Source organism: Macaca thibetana, chromosome 1 (assembly GCF_024542745.1).
Source record: "Macaca thibetana thibetana isolate TM-01 chromosome 1, ASM2454274v1, whole genome shotgun sequence".
NCBI classification, from domain to species: domain Eukaryota; kingdom Metazoa; phylum Chordata; class Mammalia; order Primates; family Cercopithecidae; genus Macaca; species Macaca thibetana.
In genome coordinates this window covers 14519661-14541021 of record NC_065578.1, presented here as the reverse complement: position 1 = coordinate 14541021, position 21361 = coordinate 14519661, and the positions used below count along the sequence as shown (strand labels likewise).

Here is a 21361-nt window from a genome sequence, read left to right as displayed (position 1 = left end):
GGGGGCTTGATCTTAAAAAGAAGCAAAGCAGTTATATTCAAATGGCTTTAAATCATTCTAATAAACTACTGGTTAACAGCACGAGAAGACAAAGCACTGTTTCAGGAAGCTATTGACTTCCCATGAAACAACCTTACCTTACTTATACTTTAGGGGTAAAAAGGAAAACTGCGCTTATCTCAGTTTAGGCTATACCCATTAGAGTCTAGAAACACAGTTATTAGTTTTTTTATTTTCATCCCACCAGATGTCTAACAGTTATTAGTTTTATTTATAAATTCCTAAGGCTGACTCTGGAAGAGGCTGAATTTTGAACTAATGTTAACAAAAACAATGCATTGTAGTGAAATATCCATGTAAGCAACATAAAGAGGTATGGTAAGGGCCTTCTGGTATTTGTGTGTTAGTTATAAACAAGTGAGGTCAAGGTGAACACACCCTCAATTAATTTTGTACTAAAAAAGTTGCATATAATCCTCCCGTAGCTGAGAAGGTCAGTTTCACTAGCCTAAGTCCTAAATGAAGCGGAGGACCAGGTCAGTTTACAGAATGATAGGAAAAGAGGATGAGGACAGTGGATATCAAGAATAATTAAACGATGCCTGCTTTTAACCTATCCTTACAAGAAAAAGAAAAAGGAAAGAAAGAAGAGAAACTAAATGCTATGTATCTAATTCCAACCAGCCTGCAAACTCTTACAAAGTCTTACGATGATGGCTTAAAAGACCATCTTTCCTCCTCTTAGTAAGTCAGTCAATGTACTCGAGCTGATGTTTACCATATTTACATCAGAGGAAATGAAAGCAGAGTGCTTCCTGAAAATCTGTCAGGCCAGGGACAGAAGGAAAAGCAAAGCCTTAGCTCCTGTTGTTGTTCACAGAGTCACCCTTGACAAGTCCCCTGGCCTAAGTTTCCATTTCTTCTTTAACAAAATTTAAATTTCTAACCCTCCATAACTCCAGGTAGTTGTGTGCAGTAATGTAAAAAAATAACTTTCAGTTTTTCAGAGGAAAGGGACTTATGAAACCCATAAAAGCATAGTTATCTCCAACAACAAAGTGTTGTGATGCCAATATTCTTGACGTGATATTTATAGTAGCCAAGATGGGGTAGGTAGAATAGACACTGTTTTTACTGGGATTTTCTCCCTCTCGCATGGTTCTAATAACGAATACATTTCTCAACAGGAATTTATGTTACATATGCATGTATGCATACCAAAATACAAATGCATATAGGCTAGTTGTAACCAGACTGAACAAGGTGAAATGCTGAATGACAAATGCTAACTTCCCAAACTGCTGCAGATACAGACTTTCAGATCACAGATGACAACTGGATGGAAGGCTTAACATGGTGTCTATAAATACCTGGTCTGGGGCCCACTCCAGCTGCAGTACACACACACTACATGCATCATGGCTTCTGACGCTCTGTGTGAATTAGGAAACAGACAAGCAAACTTGGGTTAACAATGCAAACCACACAGCATGCAGGGTTATAGTCTCCGTTCTTTTGTCATCTTTAAAATCAGGAACTGGTAGATTCAAAGTTGGGGGATGTTTCTGTAGTTTGGACATCCAAAATATTTGCTGGTTGCTTTCATTCTCTCACAATACACACAGCAATTTGTTAATTTCAACAGATTTTTAATAGATCTTGTAAAGAAATTAATTTTATGTTTCTACACATAGAGAATTCATGGGCAAATGTGAGACAGGTGAAGAAAGCAGATACATCCGATGGAATTAGGTGATAAAAAAAACTTCTTATGGAGTAAAGTTGAGTGAATGTATCTAACAGTCCCTTTCCAAATTTCTTTCTCAGTTGAGATTCAATTTTAGAGGAAAACAAACCACCTAATTAAATTCTATCCTAGCTTATCTTCTTTATTTTTTCATCGGTATTTAAATAATACATCAGGCTGAGCACAGTGACTCTGGCCTGCAATCCCAACACTTTGAGAGGATCCAGGAGGATCACTTGAGGTCAGGAGTTCAAAACCAGCTGGGGCAACATAGTGAAACCTCATCCCTACTATTAAAAACATGTTTTTGTGTTTTTTTTAACATTTTAATATAGAGTTTATATAAAGTATTTAAAAAATAAGCTTTTTTTGTTTGTTTTTGTTGAGACAGAGTCTCACTGTTGCCTAGGCTGGAGTGCAGTGGTGCAACCACAACTCACTGTAGCCTTGACCTCCCCAGGATCAGGAGATCTTCCCACCTCACCCTCCCGAGCAAGCTGGACCACAGGTGCACGCCACGATGCCTGGCTAATTTTTTTTTTTTTTTTGGAGAAGGAGTCTCATTCTGTCACCCAGGCTGGAGTAGAGTGGTGCGATCTTGGCCCACTGCAACCTCTGCATCCCGGGTTCAAGCAATTCTCCTGCCTCAGCCTCCAGAGTAGCTGGGATTACAGGTGCCCACACCACGCCTGGCTAATTTTTGTAGTTTTAGTAGAGATGAGGTTTCATCTCTACTAAACCTCATGAAACCTCATCTCTACTAAAATACTTTCACCTACTATTTTACAAAATACTTTCACCTACTATGTCTAGAGTATTTATTCGGATGATATTAGGAAGTCAATGTTCTAAATAAAAAGGACCTGATATCTAGACTTATTTCATTACTTAAATATTACAAAAATTAGCACAAGCCATACTACCAGCAACAAAAGGTTATTTAAGTAAAAAGCCATTTTCTTTTAATTCTTTAAAGTTGGTACATCCCCTTCACTAAGCCTGGAAACATAAGTGTATCTGTTTTAATCTTCCAAACTTTTATTAAAATATGGTAATTACCAAAAAAGGATAACTGTTATTAGTAGGTTAGAAAATACTGCTATCATCAGCTGATGTTTCTTAAATAATGGCACCAAGACTGTGGAAGTTAAAAGGAAAAAAGAAAAGAGACATTTCATAAAATGATAATATATCCTCATATTAACACACAGCATCATGACTAAGATGATAAATTACACCCCAAATGCAAAACTTTGTAAGGAACTATGTCAAACTCATTCAAGCTTACCTTGCTGGTAAGATTAAAACTACTAAGTTAGTTTGTCTGGTTGTTCAAAATTCCCCCCTTCCTACAAAATACTTAATTTACAACCAAAACTGTACTTAATATAAAAACTTGAGCCAAAAGGTGATGGGAGTCAATTCTTTTTTTTTGACACAGGATCTCACTCTGTCACCCAGGCTGGAGTGCAGTGGCGCAACGATGGCTCACAGCAGCCTTGAGCTCCTGGGGTTAGGTGATCCTCCCATCTCAGCTTCTCAAGCAGCTGAGACTATAGGTGCGCCACCATGGCTGGCTTTTTTTTTTTACCTTGTAGAGACAGAGACTCACTATGTTGCCCAGGCCGGATTCAAACTCCCAGGCTCAAGTGATCCTCCTGTCTCGGCCTGCCAAAGTGCTGGGATCACAAGCATGAGCCACCACGCCCTGACTCAAACTGTACTTTATATGTAAAACTAAGTCAAAAGGTGATGGGGTTGATTCTGAACAAAGTCAACCTGGAAAACTCCATCTGCCACCCACACCCATTCTAAAGCTCAATGACAGACATCTGAACGTTCTGCAGTAAAACAGTGGCAAAAGCTGCCTGGTTGTTTTTACAACTCTCACCCCTTTCGTCTTTAGGATAAAGCTATTCCCTGAACTTGTAAATCTAGTATTTTACTGTACTAGAAAAAGCAATGTGTGACACTAGTCACACTGATGAATAATTCCAGCACAAGACTGTAAAATAACCCCAACTCAAAAGTAAATTCTATTCAGCTTCTAGAAAATATATCCTAAAGTCACTGTTCTATAATAAATGGGGGGTTTCAGCAAAACTGTGTTACCCCATTTTATCCAGAAAACTTAGCTCCATCATTACATTTAAACAAGCTAAACAACTGAGACTTAGAAAGAAGTATTAGGTAGCACAATTTCAATATATACAGTGCTAATACGGCCTGATACCAATACTGTAATCTCAGACCATAACAATGCATCTTCAGTAATGTTCAGTTATGCTGGTCAGGCATGGTGGCTCGCTCCTATAATCCTGTCATTTAAGGAGGCTGAGGCAGGTGGACTCCTTGAGCCCAGGAGTTCAAGACCAGCCTGGGCAACATGGCAGAACCTCATCTCTACAAAAAATATAGAAATTAGTTAGACGTGGTGGCAAGCACCTGTAGTCATAGCTACTCAGGAAGGGGAGACGGGAGGATCAGCCTGGGTGACAGAGTGAGACTTTGTCTCAAAAAAAAAAATTTTTTTTTAATTAGGTAAATAAAAATTTATACTTCTTTTTGTTGGTTCTTCTGTCTTTGGTGGCAGCACTTTCAGTAAATATTTTAAAAGTTAGGGCTGCTTACACACAGTAGCAATGATACCTTTCAAAATAAACCAGGTCTAAGAGGCATGGTGGCTGATGCCTGTAATACTTTGGGAGGCTAAGGCAAGAGGATCCACTTAAGCCTGTTTTGAGACTGAGGCTGAGGCTGCAGTGAGCCATGGCTGTGCCATTGCACTCTAGCCTGGGCAACAGAGTAAGACCAAATAAAATAAAATAAAATAAAATAAAAAAATAAAAAAATAAAATAAAATAGGCCTAATAAAAGGAAAGAAATAGGGAAACACTGTTGGACTCAAAAGTTAGTATCTGTTTACTGTCATAATTTTCTTTAGGAAAATCACAAAACAAAAACAAACAAAAAAAACTTCCTAAAAAAATTCAGGAAGCTTCTAAAATGTATCTAAGCAAAATAACCTCAATCTATCTTAAACACAGCAATGGACTTAGCTGTTCTTAATCTGTTGAAATACTAAAATACAGAATGTTTCTCCTTTTTATGATAGTGTCTCACTCTGTTGCCCAGGCTGGAGTGCAGTGGTGCCATCTTGGCTCACTGCAACCTCCGCCTCCCAAGTTCAAGCAGTTCTCCTGCCTCAGCCTCCCAAGTAGCTGGCATTACGGGGGTGTGCCACTGCACCCTGCTAATTTTTATATTTTTAGTAGAGATGGGGTTTCACCATGGCCAGGCTGGTCTCAAACTCCCGACTTCAGGTGATCCGCCCACCTGAGCCTCCCAAAGCACTGGGTAACAGGCGTGAGCCACCACACTGGGCCAGAATACAGAATTTTTTATTATTGTATTAAGAGATGGGTTTGGATATGGTAGCTCACACTTGTAATCCCAGCACTTTGGGAGGCCAAGGCAGGAGGATTGCTTGAGCCCAGGACAGGCCTGGACAACACAGCAAGACCCCATCTCTGCTAAAAATAAAAAAAATTAGCCAGGTGTAGTCCCAGCTACTCAGGAGGCTGAGATGAGAGGACTGCTTGAGCCCAGGAAGTCAAGGGCACAGTGAACTACAATCATGTCACACTGCACACTGAACTCCAACCTGGGTGACAGAGTGAGACAACGTCTCCCAAAAAAAAAAAAAAAAAAAAAAAAGGGAAGATCAAAGGAGGAGGTTAAGAAGACAAATAATGAACACATCTACTACTGGACCATGAGACTGATTAAAAACTGGAAAGGTTCCTACCCCTTCTGAAGCCCACATTTCCCTGGCTTACCCATTAATAACAAGTATTGAAGAGTTCAGCCATTCCAAATACCTGCATCCTCTGCTGATTTTTGAAGGGCTTCTGCTAATTCTTGGTCTGCAATATCCTCTGGCCGTACATCCTCTCTTCCGGCCCCATATGCCAACCGGGCGCATTCTGGTAGCTCTCCCTCAGGAAGAAAGGTGGTCTGGGAGCCTGTGGTGCCGATCACGAGTACATTTTTCTTCAGGTCAATGGAACACTTAGAAGAAACCAACCGAAGAATAATAGCAGATAAAACACCATGCAGAAACATTATGATCCTTAATTTAAAACTCCAATCACAAATGGCCAGGCACGGTGGCTCATGCCTGTAATCCCAGCACTTTGGGAGGCTGAGGAGGGTGGATCACCTGAGGTCAGGAGTTCCAGACCAGCCTGGCCAACACGGTGAAACCCCGTCTCTACTAAAAATACAAAAATTAGCCAGGCGTGGTGGCACATGCCTGTAACTCCCAGCCACTTGGGAGGCTGAGGCAGAAGAATTGCTTGAACCTGGGAGGCGGAGGTTGCAGTGAGCCAAGATGGCACCAGGCAAGGCAGTCTCCACAGTATTCTTTACTCTATACTAATGCTCACTTCCTTTTTTGTGTATTTTATAACTACTTAATAGACAGTTGTGCACATATATGATTTACATCTATAAAGGTGGAGACTGCAGGTCTATACCATGACTAAAAAAATAAGAAAAGGCAGCGACAAGGTTTTACTGATACATACATTCATTCATTCATTCGTTCTATTTAGAATGCTGTGTGTTATTATCACTATGATGCATCTACTTTTACAGAAATATTTTAAAACAGTGACATAAAAATATTGATCAGCTATATTTTCAATTGTTTTTAATTCGATTTTGTTTTTTGAGTTGTGGTTTTGCTCTGTTACCCAGGCTGAAGTGTAGTGGCACAATCTTGACTCACTGCAGCCTGGTCTCAAGGGATCCTCTTGCCTCAGCCTCACGAGTAGCTAATGTACCACCACGCCTAGCTAATTTTTGTATTTTTTGTAGAGACAGGGTCTCACTAAGTCACCCAGACTGGTCTCAAACTCATTCTGGTCTCAAGCAATCCTCCCTCCTTGGCCTCCAAAAATGGGAATTATAGGGTGTACTACCGTACCTGACAGGTTGACTGGATACAAAACCCTACTGTGAAAAATGTGAAGTACCCAGTGGGGTCTATAGCCCTACCACCCTGAACATGCCCGATCTCGTCTTAATTACCCAATGGACTAACTGCTTCTTCAATGGCAGCAGTATATCTTAAAATACTGTGCTTTACAGTAGAAAAATAAGTATCAACACAAATTAATATATTAATTATGCACCCTGTATTAAATAAACACTTTCATTCGTAACATATACCTTCCTTAACCTTGAAGGTCTTCTTCCCAAGTACTGTTTGATCAGCATCAGAGAATGCTAAAGACTTACTCGACTTACACTTTTAGTCAGGTTATCACAAAACTACTAATCAGGATCTAACCAGAATCTGAAAATTATATAAGGGAACCAAACTGTCCTTTACAATCTCAAAACATTTGGCAAGATTTAACAGATTCACAGAGAGATTTCACAAAAACAGATTCTATCTGTACTGACACATCATTTCAGTCTTTGTGTAACAACATAATTTAAGGACATTTCCAGGTTTGAAAAGTCGTATTTCTTAGTTTTCCAGTATACATAACCAATTAAAAATAATGTAATAACCATATTACAAAAAGCAGATGCAAAAAAAAAAAAAGATAGGTGAAGCTCTTAATTACCTGATGCCGTTTAAGCATGTCCAGTCCCAGAAGCATGTCCATGGGCTGTTCCTCAAGTATAGAGAAGGAACATGGCAAAAAATCTCCTTCAATCTGAACCTGAGCTAAAAAGCACATGAAGAGAAAAGGTTATTGTTATGTACTTCAAAAGAGAGATGGAGTTTCGCTCTTGTTGCCCAGGCTGGAGTGCAATGGCACGATCCTGGCTCATGGCAACCTCTGTCTCCCGGGTTCAAGTGATTCTCTTGCCTCAGCCTCACAAGTAGCTGGGATTACAGGCATGCGCCATCACGCCTGGCTAATTTTTGTATTTTTAGTAGAGACGGGGTTTCGTCATGTTGGTCAGGCTGGTCTCAAACTCCCGACCTCAGGTTACCTGCCCACCTCGGCCTCCCAAAGTGCTGGGAATTTTTTTTTTTTTTTTTTGAGATGGAGTCTTGCTCTGTCGCCCAGGCTGGAGTGCAGTGGCCGGATCTCAGCTCACTGTAAGCTCCGCCTCCCAGGTTTACGCCATTCTCCTGCCTCAGCCTCCCGAGTAGCTGGGACTACAGGCGCCCACCACCTCGCCCGGCTAGTTTTTTTGTATTTTTTTTAGTAGAGACGGGGTTTCACCGTGTTAGCCAGGATGGTCTCGATCTCCTGACCTTGTGATCCGCCCGTCTCGGTCTCCCAAAGTGCTGGGATTACAGGCTTGAGCCACCGCGCCCGGCCAAGTGCTGGGATTACAGGCATGACCCACTGAGTCCAGCTGAAAAGTTCTTTTCATTATTTTTTTTTGAGACAGAGTCTTGCTCTGCTGCCCAGGCTGCAGTGCAGTGGCATGACGTCGGCTCACTGCAACCTCCGCCTCCTGTGTTCAAGTGATTCTCTGATTCTCTACCTAAACCTCCCAAGTAGACAGGATTACACATGCGCGCCATCACACCCGGCTAATTTTTGTATTTTTAGTAGAGACAGGGTTCACTGTGTCAGCCAGGCTGGTCTCAAACTCCTGACCTCACGTGATCCACCCACCTTGGCCTCCCAACGTGTTGGGATTACAGGCGTGAGTCACCTCACCCGGCCAAAAACTTTTTGTAGAGATTGAGTCTCACTATACTGACCAGGCTGGCCTGAATTTCTGGCCTCAGGCAGTCATCCTGCCTTGGCCTCCCAAAGTGCTGGGATTATAGGAGTGAGCCACCACACCCAGCAGATGACCTATTTTTAAAGAATTCCTTCCTTACACAAGATACTGTGTATTTTCTTCTAAAATCTGTAACTTTCCTTTCCACATCTAGGTTTTGGTTTTTTGTGGGGTTTTTTTTTTTTTTTTTGAGACAGGGTCTGCTATGTTGCCCACGCTGGTCTCGAACTCCTAGGCTCAAGCAATCCTCCCTCCCCCGCATCTAAGTCTTTACCCTGAATTCGCTTTTGTGTGGTGTGGGTAGGATCCAATTTCTAATTCATTTCTCCCCATGGATACCTCTTGTCCCAGCAACATTTCCTAAAATTGCCCCATTGCTCTGAAAGACTTCCTCTCATTGATCAAGGTTCATATAATCAGGGGTTTGTTTCTACTCATATCTTCCAGATAGTCCTTTGACATCTAGAAGGCAATGTTGTTCTGGAGTATTTTGCCCATTCTCACAATATAGAGCCCATGCCGAATTTAAAACGAGCACATCCAGTCTCACAAACAACCAGGATTTTGATGGCATCTCAATGGCTCTGTGGATGAATGTGGGAGAACTGCCACCCCCAACATACTGAATCTTCTAATCCGTGGTAAAGCTTTCCTTTTATTTAGGTTTCTCCTATTGCTATAAGGGTTTTTTCATGCTAATCATAGCCACGGATGTAAAATCCACAAGGATGGCCACAGAGCTTGGTACTTATTTTGTCTCCTCCTATTATCTTCTCACTTAAAGCCATCAAAAATCTGAGAACTCAGCCCCTGAAGGAACCAGTTTATGGTATTCCTGCAAAACTCTCAGTCCTACTGTGTTTAGCGAAGTATGAGAATAAGGTAGTTGAACTATCTTTATCCTACACAAATCAATAAGAGAAACACAAAGACCCTGATAAACAGACACACATATTTCAAAAGAAAGGAAAAGTAAATGTGTAAAAAAACTATCATTTGCAATGAAAGAAAAGTAACTTAGAATAAGCAACCACTCTTTTATTTGTAAAAAAAAAAAAAATTTTTTTTTTGAGAAAAAAATATTGCTCTATTGCCCAGGCTGAAATATACTGGCATGATCTCGGCTCACTGCAATCTCTGCCTCCTGGGTTCAAGTGATCCTCTCACCGCAGCTTCTGGAGTAGCTGGGACTATAGGCGTACATCACAACAACTGGCTAATTTTTTGTATTTTTAGTAGAGATGTGGTTTCGCTATGTCGCCCAGGCTGGTCTCGAACTCCTGAGCTAAAACAATCCGCCCACCTTGGCCTCTCAAAGTGCTGGGATTTTAGGCATGAGCCACCACACTCAGCCTTATTTGTAAATTTAAGAGGGAAAACTAATATTGCTTAACAGTACAGGACATTAAGATGCATATTCATTCAGCGGCAGATAAACCGGATTGGTACAGGTTAGCAACATATCAAGAGTCCTAAAGCATCCGGAACTTTGATTCAGTAGTTTCACTTACAGGAATCTTGACTAGGGGAAAAAAAATCAAAATATGCAGAAAGCTATACTGCCATGGTATAATAGGAAACATAACTGGCCAAGCGCAGCAGCTCAGGCCTGTAATCCCAGCACTCTGGGAGGCTGAGGCAGGCGAATCACTTTGAGCTCAGGAGTTTGAGACCAGCCTGGGCAACATCGTGAAACCCTGAATCTACTACAAATCCAAAAATTACCCGGGTGTGGTAACAGCTGCCTGTAATCCCAGCAATTTGGGAGGCTGAGGCAGGAGAATCGCTTGAATCTGGGAGGCACAGGCTGCAGTGAGCCAAGATTGCGCCACTGCACTCCAGTGTGGGCAACAGAGCAAGACTGTCTCAAAAAAAAAAAAAAAAAAAAAAAGAAAAAAGAAAAAAAGAAAACAACCCAAAAGCTGTTCTTTAAACCTGCAACAGAAGGCTATACATTTATTCACTTATTTAAATAATTATTTTGAAATTTATAATGACATTGGGAAAAAGTTTCACTTTTTCTTAGAGCAGAATATAAAATTTTAAACATGAAATAAATCACTTTTTTTTTTTTTTTTTTTGGGACAGAGTCTCGCTGTCTCCCAGGCTAGAGTGCAGTGGCGCGATCTCGGCTCACCGCAAGCTCCGCCTCCCGGGTTCACGCCATTCTCCTGCCTCAGCCTCCCGAGTAGCTGGGACTACAGGCACCTGCCACCATGCCCGGCTAATTTTTTGTATTTTTAATAGAGATGGGGTATCACCATGTTAGCCAGGATGGTCTCGATCTCCTGACCTCGTGATCCGCCCACCTCAGCCTCCCAAAGTGGTGGGATTACAGGTGTGAGCCACACCACGCCTGGCCGAAATAATCACCTTTTTATAAGATAAAAAAATGCACAGAAAAAAGACCAGAAGGAGATATGCCCAAATGATACCGGTGGTTGATTCTCACTACAGGAATTTAAGGAATGTTTTTTACCTTCATCTCACATTTCTATACTTTTGAAGTTCTCTATAGCAAGCATCTATTAAACAGATAATGAAACAAGAAAATAAAAAGAATTCTGATTAGAGATGAAGGACTGAACACACGCATTTATCTACATTTACGTCTAAAACATTACAAAAAGGGTTTCTGGGTTGTGTCTAAGGCACATTTTTTTTTTTTTTTTTTTTTTTTTTTTTGAGATGGAGTTTCACTCTTTGTTGCCCAGGCTGGAGTGAAATGGAACGATCTCAGCTCACTGCAACCTCCGCCTCCCAGGTTCAAGTGATTCTCCTGCCTCAGCCTCCTGAGTAGCTGGGATTACAGGCACCTGCCACCACGCTGGGCTAATTTTTGTATTTTTAGTAGAGACGGGGTTTCACCATGTTGGTCAGGCTGTCTCGAACTCCTGACCTCAGGTGATCCACCCACCTCAGCGTCCCAAAGTGCTGGGATTACAGGCGTGAGCCACTGCGCTCAGCACTAAGGCGTAACTTTTTAAGGCCAAATATAATAGTAGAGACCATAGGAACAAAATTTTAGAGCTAAAAAGCAGATGACAGTGAGGAAAACTGAGCAGCAACCCAACTGACATTACAGAACTCCTATGGGGCATAGGAACTGGTCACAAATACCTCTGCAGATAGGAGGAGAGATGGGCCCAAAGCAGCAAGGCTGGCGGGAAGGCTGCAGAGGCAGTTAGCCCTTGGGGTGTCCCTCCTGCACTCTGCTAGGCCAGGAGACCCTTCACCCCAGTAGCAGACTAGAGCCTTATTTTCTGGAGAGGGTGAAACAGAGGCACTCTTTTTTTTTTTTTTTTTTTTTTTTGAGACGGAGTCTCGCTCTGTCGCCCAGGCTGGAGTGCAGTGGCGCGATCTCGGCTCACTGCAAGCTCCACCTCCCGGGTTCACGCCATTCTCCCGCCTCAGCCTCCGAGTAGCTGGGACTACAGGCGCCCGCCACCACGCCCGGCCAGTTTTCTGTATTTTTAGTAGAGACGGGGTTTCACCATGTTAGCCAGGATGGTCTCGATCTCCTGACCTCGTGATCCACCCGCCTCGGCCTCCCAAAGTGCTGGGATTACAGGCTTGAGCCACCGCGCCCGAAACAGAGGCACTCTTAACAGAGGTGAGCATGGAGGGAGACAGGGACAGAACAAGTATCTAACTGAAAACCAGGGGAAATAAATAAAATCCAACTGAGATGCCAGCCTTTCTCTTCCTCCCAACTTCTAGACCCATCCTACAGTGAAGGCCACAAGGGCCATGGCTGCCTACCCAGGTCATTTTCCAAACAAGCCTTTTGGTGGCCCACTCCTTTTTTTTTTGTTTTTTTTTGAGACAAGGTTTCATTGTCACCCAAGCTGGAGTACGGTAGTATGAACACAGCTCACTGCAGCATCTATCTCCCTGGCTCAAGCAATACTCCTGCCTTAGCCTCTCGAGCAGCTGGGACTATTGGCACTTTCCACCACACCCGGCTATTTAACAAAAATTTTTGTAGAGACGAGTTATCCCTTTGTTGTCCAGGCTGGTCTCAAATTCCTGGCCTCAAGTCATCACCCCACATAAGCCTCCTAAAGCACTGGGATTGTAGGTGTGAGCCATCGCAGCCAGCCAGTGGCCCACTCTTCAATGTGAGCTGATGCCAAGGATCACAAGACATTTATGAAAACCATATAAAGTAAAATACAAACAAATACAAAATGCAACACAAAGGCTGGAAGACAAAGTTGAAGAAATCCCACAGAAAAACAAAACAGAAGAAAACTAGAGGACAAGACCAGGATAGATTATCCTATGTGAATAACAGACATTCCAGAGGGGAGAAAATCATTGTCAAAATCATTCAGAGAAAGTCCCCATGGCCGGGCGCGGTGGCTCAAGCCTGTAATCCCAGCACTTTGGGAGGCCGAGACGGGCGGATCACGAGGTCAGGAGATCGAGACCATCCTGGCTAACACGGTGAAACCCCGTCTCTACTAAAAAATACAAAAAAATAGCCAGGTGAGGTGGCGGGCGCCTGTAGTCCCAGCTACTCGGGAGGCTGAGGCAGGAGAATGGCGTAAACCTGGGAGGCGGAGCTTGCAGTAAGCTGAGATCCGGCCACTGCACCCCAGCCTGAGCGGCAGAGCAAGACTCCGTCTCAAAAAAAAAAAAAAAAAAAAAAAGAAAGTCCCCAGAACGGAGGGATGTGAGCATCTAGACTATACAGGTTACCAAGTACCTAGTACAGTATATGAGAAGAGATCCATACCCAAGCATCCATTGTGGAAATTCAAAACGCTGAGGTCAAAGGGAAGATCTATAAGCTTCAAAGGAGAAAAACAAGGCTGGGCACGGTGGCTCAAGCCATAATCCCAGCCCTTCGGGAGGCCTGGTGGGCGGATCGATCACTTGACGACAGGAATTTGAGAGAGATCATCCTGGCCAATATGGCGAGAACACAAAAATTAGCTAGGTGTGGTGGTGCACGCCTGTGATCCCAGCTACTCAGGGAGGCTGAGTCAGGAGGATCGCTTGAACTCGGGAGGTGGACGTTGCAGTGAGCCGAGATCGCGCCACTGCACTCCAGCCTGGGCGACAGAACAAAGACTGTTTCAAAAAAACAGTAAAGAAAAAGAAAGTTTTCACATAAAGGATCAAGAATCGGAACAGAATCCACGCTCACTACAGCAACACTGACAGTGAAAAGGTTAAGGGGCAATGCCTCAAAATTGTGAAGGAAAATGATTTCCAACCTAGGCAGACGAGTAGAAGGTAGGGAAAAAAGACATGTCTGATACTTAGTCTCAATTTACTGCCACACACCTCTTCTAAGAAAGTTACTGGAAGATGCGCTCCAATAAACTGAGGAGCAGATAAAAAAGAGGAAGACAAGGGATTCATGTAATCCAACACAAGACAGAGGAGAAAGGAATCTGCAGGACTCAGTCAAGTCAAATTCCAAAACAACAGCTCTGAAGCAGGCCTGAAACTGCCGGTCCAGGCTCAAGAAGTGTCTTTGACAGGATGAAATGTACAGGCTATTGGGTGTGTTTGAATCAATTTAAAGGAGATTTACATAATTAGGAAATGTCTAGGATGAATACTACGCAAGAAACCAAGTGAGAAAAACAGGACAATTATTAATTCTAAGAGAAAATAATACGAGCCACGGAAGAAAAGCAATCACATTCAATTAGATGGCTCAGCTCTCAAACACAGTCATACAAGTAAACAGCAAAATAAACATGTTATTTAGAAATATGCAGGTAAGTATCAAAATAAATCAGCTAAAATAATGGAAAGGGATTAGCTTTTCAGGAAATAGAAACGTAGAAGAGACTAGTTTTTTTGTAACCAGCAGAAACACATAACTTTGACAGAACACAGGATTTAAAACTTCTAGAAATTAGGCTTGCTGGCTCAGACATACCCACACAAAAGAAATTGAAAACAACAACAAAATAAGAACAAAAAACCCTCTAAAAACTTGAAAATCTACTACCCAACCTACAAATAGCCTACAGAAAGACAGCAAGCCCCAGTGCCTTTTGCTCACCTAGATGTACCCTTCCAATAATCTTCTGGGTGCCCACTCCTTTGGCAATCCCTGCCCACCGACGATCCACCAGTCTCATTATATTACACCTTTCTGCACAAGCTTGGCTCATAATAGTCATCTGGGCACCTGGAGAAGTAGAGAAACATCAGACAATAAAAACAAATCCACTTTGTGAGAAGACTCAAAATATAGCACTAATTAATAATAAAACAAAAACCAAGTACACCCCAAGGCTTTTCTCTCTACAAAATCATTTCTACCTAGCAAGTGTCCAGGCCTGCCTCATCAACTTTCAGTTCTACTCTGTAATCTGAAACACTATATAAAATTTGACATTGAGCGAAGAATATGTTGTAGCAATGTAATAATTAAATGACATTTTAAAACTTTACCAGTAGAAAGCAATGATGTCCCGTGTCTACAGATGGCAATGCTAAATAAGCAGTACTTTGCACTTTTTACCGAGTATCTTTAAGCCGTCGCCTCTTGCACTTTTTACCGAGTATCTTTAAGCCGTCGCCTCCTGGCTTCAAACGATTCTCCTGCCTCAGCCTCCTGAGTACCTGGGATTAACAAGCTTGTGCCATCACGTCCAGCTAATTTTTTTTTTTTTTTTTTTTTTTTTTTTTGAGATGGAGTCTCACTCTGTCACCCAGGCTGGAGTGCAGTGGCGCAGTCTCGGCTCACTGCAAGCTCTGCCTCCTGGGTGCACGCCATTCTCCTGCCTCAGCCTCCCGAGTACTGTCCGCTACCACGCCCGGCTAATTTTTTGTATTTTTAGTAGAGATGGGGTTTCACAGTGTTAGCCAGGATGGTCTCGATCTGACCTCATGATCCATCCGCCTCGGCCTCCCAAAGGGCTGAGATTACAGGCATGAGCCACCATGCCCGACACGTCCAGCTAATTTTTGTATTTTTAGTAGGGACGGGGTTTCACCACTTTGGCCAGGCTGGTCTGGAACTCCTCACCACAAGTGATCTGCCCACCTCAGCCTCCCAAAGTGTTGGGATTACAGGTGTGAGCCACGGTGTCCGGCCCTATCAAGTTGTTTTTATATCAAACTTTGGGCTGGGTGTAGTGGCTCACGCCTGCAATCGTACTTTAGGAGGCCAAGACAGGAGGATCACCTCCAAGGAGTGGGAAACCAGCTTGAGCAACATAGTAATATCCCATCTCACTATGTAAGCAAGTAAGTACATTATTTACTACTTTATCTGCTCAAAAAATAAAATTAAAAACAAAAACCTCACACTGGGACACTATAGTCTACTATTAATAAATCATGCAGTCTCCCAAAATTTAGAAGTGGACTTCCATACTCTGCTCCAACAATTAGACTCTCTTCCCTTTAAATAGGAGGGCACTTAGGCTATTTTCTCTCCCAGAAACACATACTCGGCGGGTCGGCCTATGTAGAAGACAGTCGCTTCTATAATATTTACTGTCTTAATTTCTCCCTGAAACTCTAATTCTACATTCTTGTGCACTGGACATTTCTGTCAAAGCCAACAGGCATAAAACTCCTTCTCCCCAAATAATTCCCACTTTGGATTTCTCTGTCTTTGCCGATGGGATTATTTTCTCACAGCCATAAAACCTGTGCATTGTTCACTTTTGACTCTTCTAGTCTTCTTTCTTCTCTCAAACCTGTAAATAAGGTCTATGCAATTTCTGATGCCCTTTTTTCGTCTTTTTTTCGAGACGGAGTCTCGCTCTGTCACCCAGGCTGGAGTGCAGTGGTGCGATCTCGATCTCGGCTCACTGCAAGCTCTGCCTCCTGGGTTCGCGCCATTCTCCTGCCTCAGCCTCCCGAATAGCTGAGACTACAGGCGCCTGCCACCAAGCCCGGCTAATTTTTTGTATTTTTAGTAGAGACGAGGTTTCACCGTGTTAGCCAAGATGGTCTCGATCTCCTGACCTCATGATCCGCCCGCCTCTGCCTTCCAAAGTGCTGGGATTACAGGCGTGAGCCACTGCGCCCAGCCGAGTTTTACTCTTGTTGCCCAGGCTGGACTGCAATGGCACAATCTTGGTTCACTGCAAGCTCCACCTCCCACGTTCAAGCGATTCTCCTGCCTCAGCCTCCCAAGTAGCTGGGATTATAGGCAAGTGCCACCATGCCCGGCTAATTTTTGTATTTTTAGTAGAGACGGGGCTTCACTGTGTTGGCCAGACTGGTCTCGAACTCCTGACCTCAGGTGATCCACCTGCTTTGGCCTCCCAAAGTTCTGGGATTACAGGCGTGAGCCACCGTGCCTGTCCTGATGCTCTTTCTTCTAACCATAGCGATCAGCCTGGCTCACGCTGCCATTCTCTTGCAAGAGGACAATTGTTCTGGCTTCCAAACCACTCCGTGGATGCGTAAAGAAAGGAAATTGTTGTGACCCATAGGGGTACAGAATTCTCCAGATCTGTATCTACCTTTAGTTTTCCTAAAATACCACTTTTTTTTTTTTTTTGGAAACACAGTCTTGCTCTGTTACCCAGGCTGGAGTGCAGTACAGTGGTGTAATCTCAGCACAATGCAACCTCTGCCTCCTGGGTTCAAGCGATTCTGCTGCCTCAGCCTCCTAAGCAGTAGGATTACAGGCGTGCCACCATCATGCCTGGCTGATTTTGTATTTTTAGTAGAGATGGGGTTTCACCATGTTGGCCAGGCTGGTCTTGAACTCCTGACCTCAAGTGATCTACCCGCCTCCCAAAGTGCTGGGATTACAGGTTTAAGCCACTGCACTGGGCCAACAGTACCATTTTCAAATCACTTGCTTCTTCATCTGCTTAGAAGTCCTCAATGGTTTCCACTCCTTATGAGATTAGTTTCAAACTACCATCACCACAGCTTCAGATCCCACCCCATCCTGGCTCCACTGTTTCTTTCTGACCTTACATTCTAACTACCCTAAACCCTCTGCTTCAGCAGGAGGAATATGAATGTCGCCTTTACCATTCACTCACTGTGACCCTCCAGTAAAATACTCCCTCTCTCCTGCTTTTTTTTCTGAATTCCACCGATGCTTCAAGATCCAGCTCAAGACCCACTTCCTCCTCAACTGACTGCCCTTTTGCAATGACTTTGCCTCTCACTCAATTCCAACACTTCTGCTCATATTACTCACAGGTACCCTACACTTTATAAGAAATAAAAGTTCTTGGTATTTGAGAAAGGTTAGATTTTAAAAGGCCCAGAAATAATGAAGGAAAAGGGAATTTGGAAAGGCAGCTCTCTCTTTTTCTTCCTCCTTTTTAACTTTAATCTACAAAAGCAAGTTATTAAAGTAAGCAACCCAGGGTGAGAAGGGCCCCTTTCACTGCTCTCCTGCATTTTCCAAAGCCTCAGCTCGAACGCTGTCTTTTGGAAAGACTCTCCTGAACGCCTCGGTCAGAGTGAGAAAGTGGTCTCTATAGCCATCCAACATTCACCTGAGTTTTGCACAGTGGTTGAGATTTCTGGCGTCAAGGGGACCTGGGGTTGAATCCAAAGCCCACCACTCACGAACTCTGTATACCTGGAAGCGTGACTTGATCTTCTCTATATCTAAGTTTCCTTATGGATAAGATAGGAACTATAGTAGAACAAAGTACATAGAGCTGTTCTGAGGATGAAATAAAATTGAGTAAGATGATTACATTGAGCACCTAGCATGGTGCTTGGCACACAATAAGGAATCAATACACACTGAGTATTCTATTAGCATCTCCTATGTATTTGTCTTTCACTCACACAGGGGCCCTCTGAGGCTCCAGCCACTAAGTCTTATCACGAAGCACTCAGCACAAGGCCCTACACACAACAGACATTTTTAAAACGGAATAATCAGTAAATTTACTTCTCCCCGGAATGTATCTCAAGATACAAACTTCTTTTTTTTTTTTTTTTTTTTCCCTGAAGGCTGGGTCTCACTTACCCAGGCTGGGGCACAGTGGCACAATCACAGCTCACTGCAGCCCTGAACTCTGCAGTCACCACAGGCTCCAACATTCACCTGAAGTAGCTGGGACTACAGGTATGCACCACCACACCCGGCTAATTTTTGTATTTTTTGTAAAGGCGAGGTTTCCCCATGTTGCCCAGGCTGGTCTCAAAACTCCTGGGCTCAAGCAATTCACGCATCTCACCCTCCCAAAATTACAGGTATGAGCCACTACACCCAGTCTCAAGGTAAAAACTCTTAATGAGAGTTGAGGTCAGGAGCTCCCTATCAGCCTGCACAATTCAGGGGAATTCTCTCTACAAAAAGTTAAAAAAATCAGCCAGGTATGGTTGCACATGTCTGTAGTTCCAGCTACTTGGGAGGCTGAGGCTGGAGATCACTTGAGCCCAGGAGTTGGAGGCTGAAGTGAGCTGATCGCACCACTGCACTCTAGCCTGGGTGACACAGACTCTCTCTTTAAAAAATGAGAGAGAGAAAGCTGAAACCCAGCATGTGCTCAGGAATGCGTAGATGAACAAATGAAAGAAAATACTTTCTTTCTTTTTATATAGAAATACATAGCCAAGGAGGAAAATATTATTTGAGCAGGGGATTTTTCTACTCTAGGAACTCACTTTTCTTAGAGTCTTGAGTGAGACACCCAGAATTAAGATGCATGAGACCAGTCATATACCCACAAAATGCTGCATGGTGTAGTTTTACTAAAAAGCAAACAGTTGTTACTGACAGAAAAGGTGCCAACTAGTATGTAAATTACCTGGACCCTCAAGCAGAAGAATCCCTGTCTCCTTACCTGGTTAAGTTCTTTAAGGGTAAGAACCACACCCAGATACCCTTACACTCCTCCCAAATCTTGGCAAAGTGTTGGTGCATAGGCTAGGCTGAAATGTGTTTGATTACACCCTACACAGCTTCTTTTATAGCTCCTTCTTCTAAACCTATGTATTCCCAATTTTTTACAGAAATATCCAAGAAATTCAGGATGCTAGACAAGGGGAGCTAGGAAGATAAAGGAGACATCACAAAATACAAAACTGGTTAAGAAATGATTAAAGAAAGAAACCTAATACCAACAGAATGCCTGGCAAGTGAAACAGTAAGTCCCAGGCTGGTGAGTTAGCAGCCTAAAGAACTACAGCCATCTGGGCAGGGCGTGGTGGATCACCTGAGGTCAGGAGTTCAAGACCAGGCTGACCAACATGGTGAAACCTCATCTCGACCAAAAATATAAAAATTAGCCGGGTGCTGTGGTAGGCGCCTGTAATCCCAGCTACTCGGGAGGCTGAGGCTGGAGAATTCGCTTGAACCCAGGAGACAGAGGTTGCAGTGAGCCAAGATCGCGCCACTGCACTTCAGCCTGGGTAACAGAGCAAGACTCCATCTCAAAAAAAAAAAAAAAACTACAGCCATCTGAACAGATGCTTGAGCCTCCCCTTCTCCCATGTCAGGTAAGGATGTTGGAGGGGAGACCAAGAAATAAAAGACAGAGACGTCACCTGAGTCAACAAAGGCTTTCACAGGATGTCCATTCACTTTGCAGTTAATATAAAGCATCACTACTTGGCCAAAACTTTCCGGAGCCTCTTCCATAGCTATTGTCATGTTTTCCTCAATGTTCTGTTGCCTGTAACAGAACAAGACCAGGGACACTGAAAACATTAATTCCATGGAGAGAAATCAGTTTCAAAGTCACAATATTAAAAAACAGATTTGTACATATCTTTTGCCCCAAGCACAGCAGCCGAGTCATAGAAAAACTGGTGCTATATGGGGCAAGAGATCATTTCCTAGGAGGCAGTAAGATAAACAGCTGGCAGAAAATCTAAAGGCATAAAAATTACCCTATGTAAAACACTGAGCTGCCTTTATATATTCAGAAATAAGAAACTGGAGAGCAAGGGTCACAACCCCATTTTTCTGGCAGAATGTTAGAACTCTGGGAATGTTCCAATTTTAACTGAGGATTTATTGGGTATCTGAATACATTTCCTAAGCCCAGAACATTACAAAAAGTTCGCAAACAGAAAACACAAATATTTCAACTTCTTGTGCTGCTTTATCTGCAGGACTGGGTTTTCTAATCTGTATACTGAGGATAATTGTTACCTACGTTGCTGAGAGGTACAAAGCATCTAGTATACAGTGCTCATATAACAGCTTATGCTACAAAAAAACTGCATCCATCGCTTAAAACTACATGTGTTTCATAGTTCATTTGATCCATGAAACGATATGTTTAAAAATTCAACATGCTGGCTAGGCACAGTGGCTCACGCCTGTAATCCCAACACTTTGGGAGGCCAAGACGGGTGGATCACCTGAGGTCAGGAGTTCAATACCAGCCTGGCTTACATGGTGAAACCCCATCTCTACTAAATATACAAAAATTAGTTGGGCGTGGTGGCAGGCGCCTATAATCCCAGCAACTCAGGAAGCTGAGGCAGTAGAACCACTTGAACCTGGGAGGCGGAGGTTGCAGTGAGCCGAGATCGTGCCACTACACTCCAGCCTGGGTGACAGAGTGAGACACCATCTCAAAAAAAAAAAAAAAAAAAAAAAAAAAAAAATCAACATGCCAGGTGCAGTGGCTCACACCTGTAGTTCCAGCACTTTGGAAGGCCAAAGTAGGTGGATCCCTTGAGCTCAGGAGTTTGAGCTCGAGTTTCAGACCAGCCTGGGCAACACAGTGAAACCCCATCTTTCCCCACCAAAAGGAAAAAAAAAAACAAAAAAATAAACACAACTCTAATTCTTACATGAGAAAAACAACAAAAGGGAGTTACTGCTTACTCCAACATCTCATGTTTATTCCCAATTTTTTTCTACTCCCTTAAAACAGCATGAATCAATCTCCTTTTAAAAACATTATCAAATACTACCAACAT

The 21361-nt window shown here is 43.0% G+C and overlaps 1 protein-coding gene across 4 annotated transcripts in view; it reads right to left on the bottom strand.

Moving 5' to 3' along the window:
* The window catches only part of DDI2 (DNA damage inducible 1 homolog 2), a 53654-nt gene that overhangs the window by 11015 nt on the left and 21278 nt on the right, over positions 1 to 21361 (bottom strand). The window contains exons 5-9 of one of the 4 annotated variants that reach the window (XM_050789618.1): positions 19973 to 20100; positions 14541 to 14669; positions 7387 to 7490; positions 5629 to 5818; positions 1371 to 1433 (exon numbers count right to left, since the gene is read on the bottom strand). In XM_050789618.1, the coding sequence (XP_050645575.1) occupies positions 1417 to 1433; positions 5629 to 5818; positions 7387 to 7490; positions 14541 to 14669; positions 19973 to 20100 (568 nt within the window). In that variant the 3' untranslated portion in view covers positions 1371 to 1416. The other 3 variants (XM_050789599.1, XM_050789607.1, XM_050789611.1) reach the window with 3 other exon arrangements.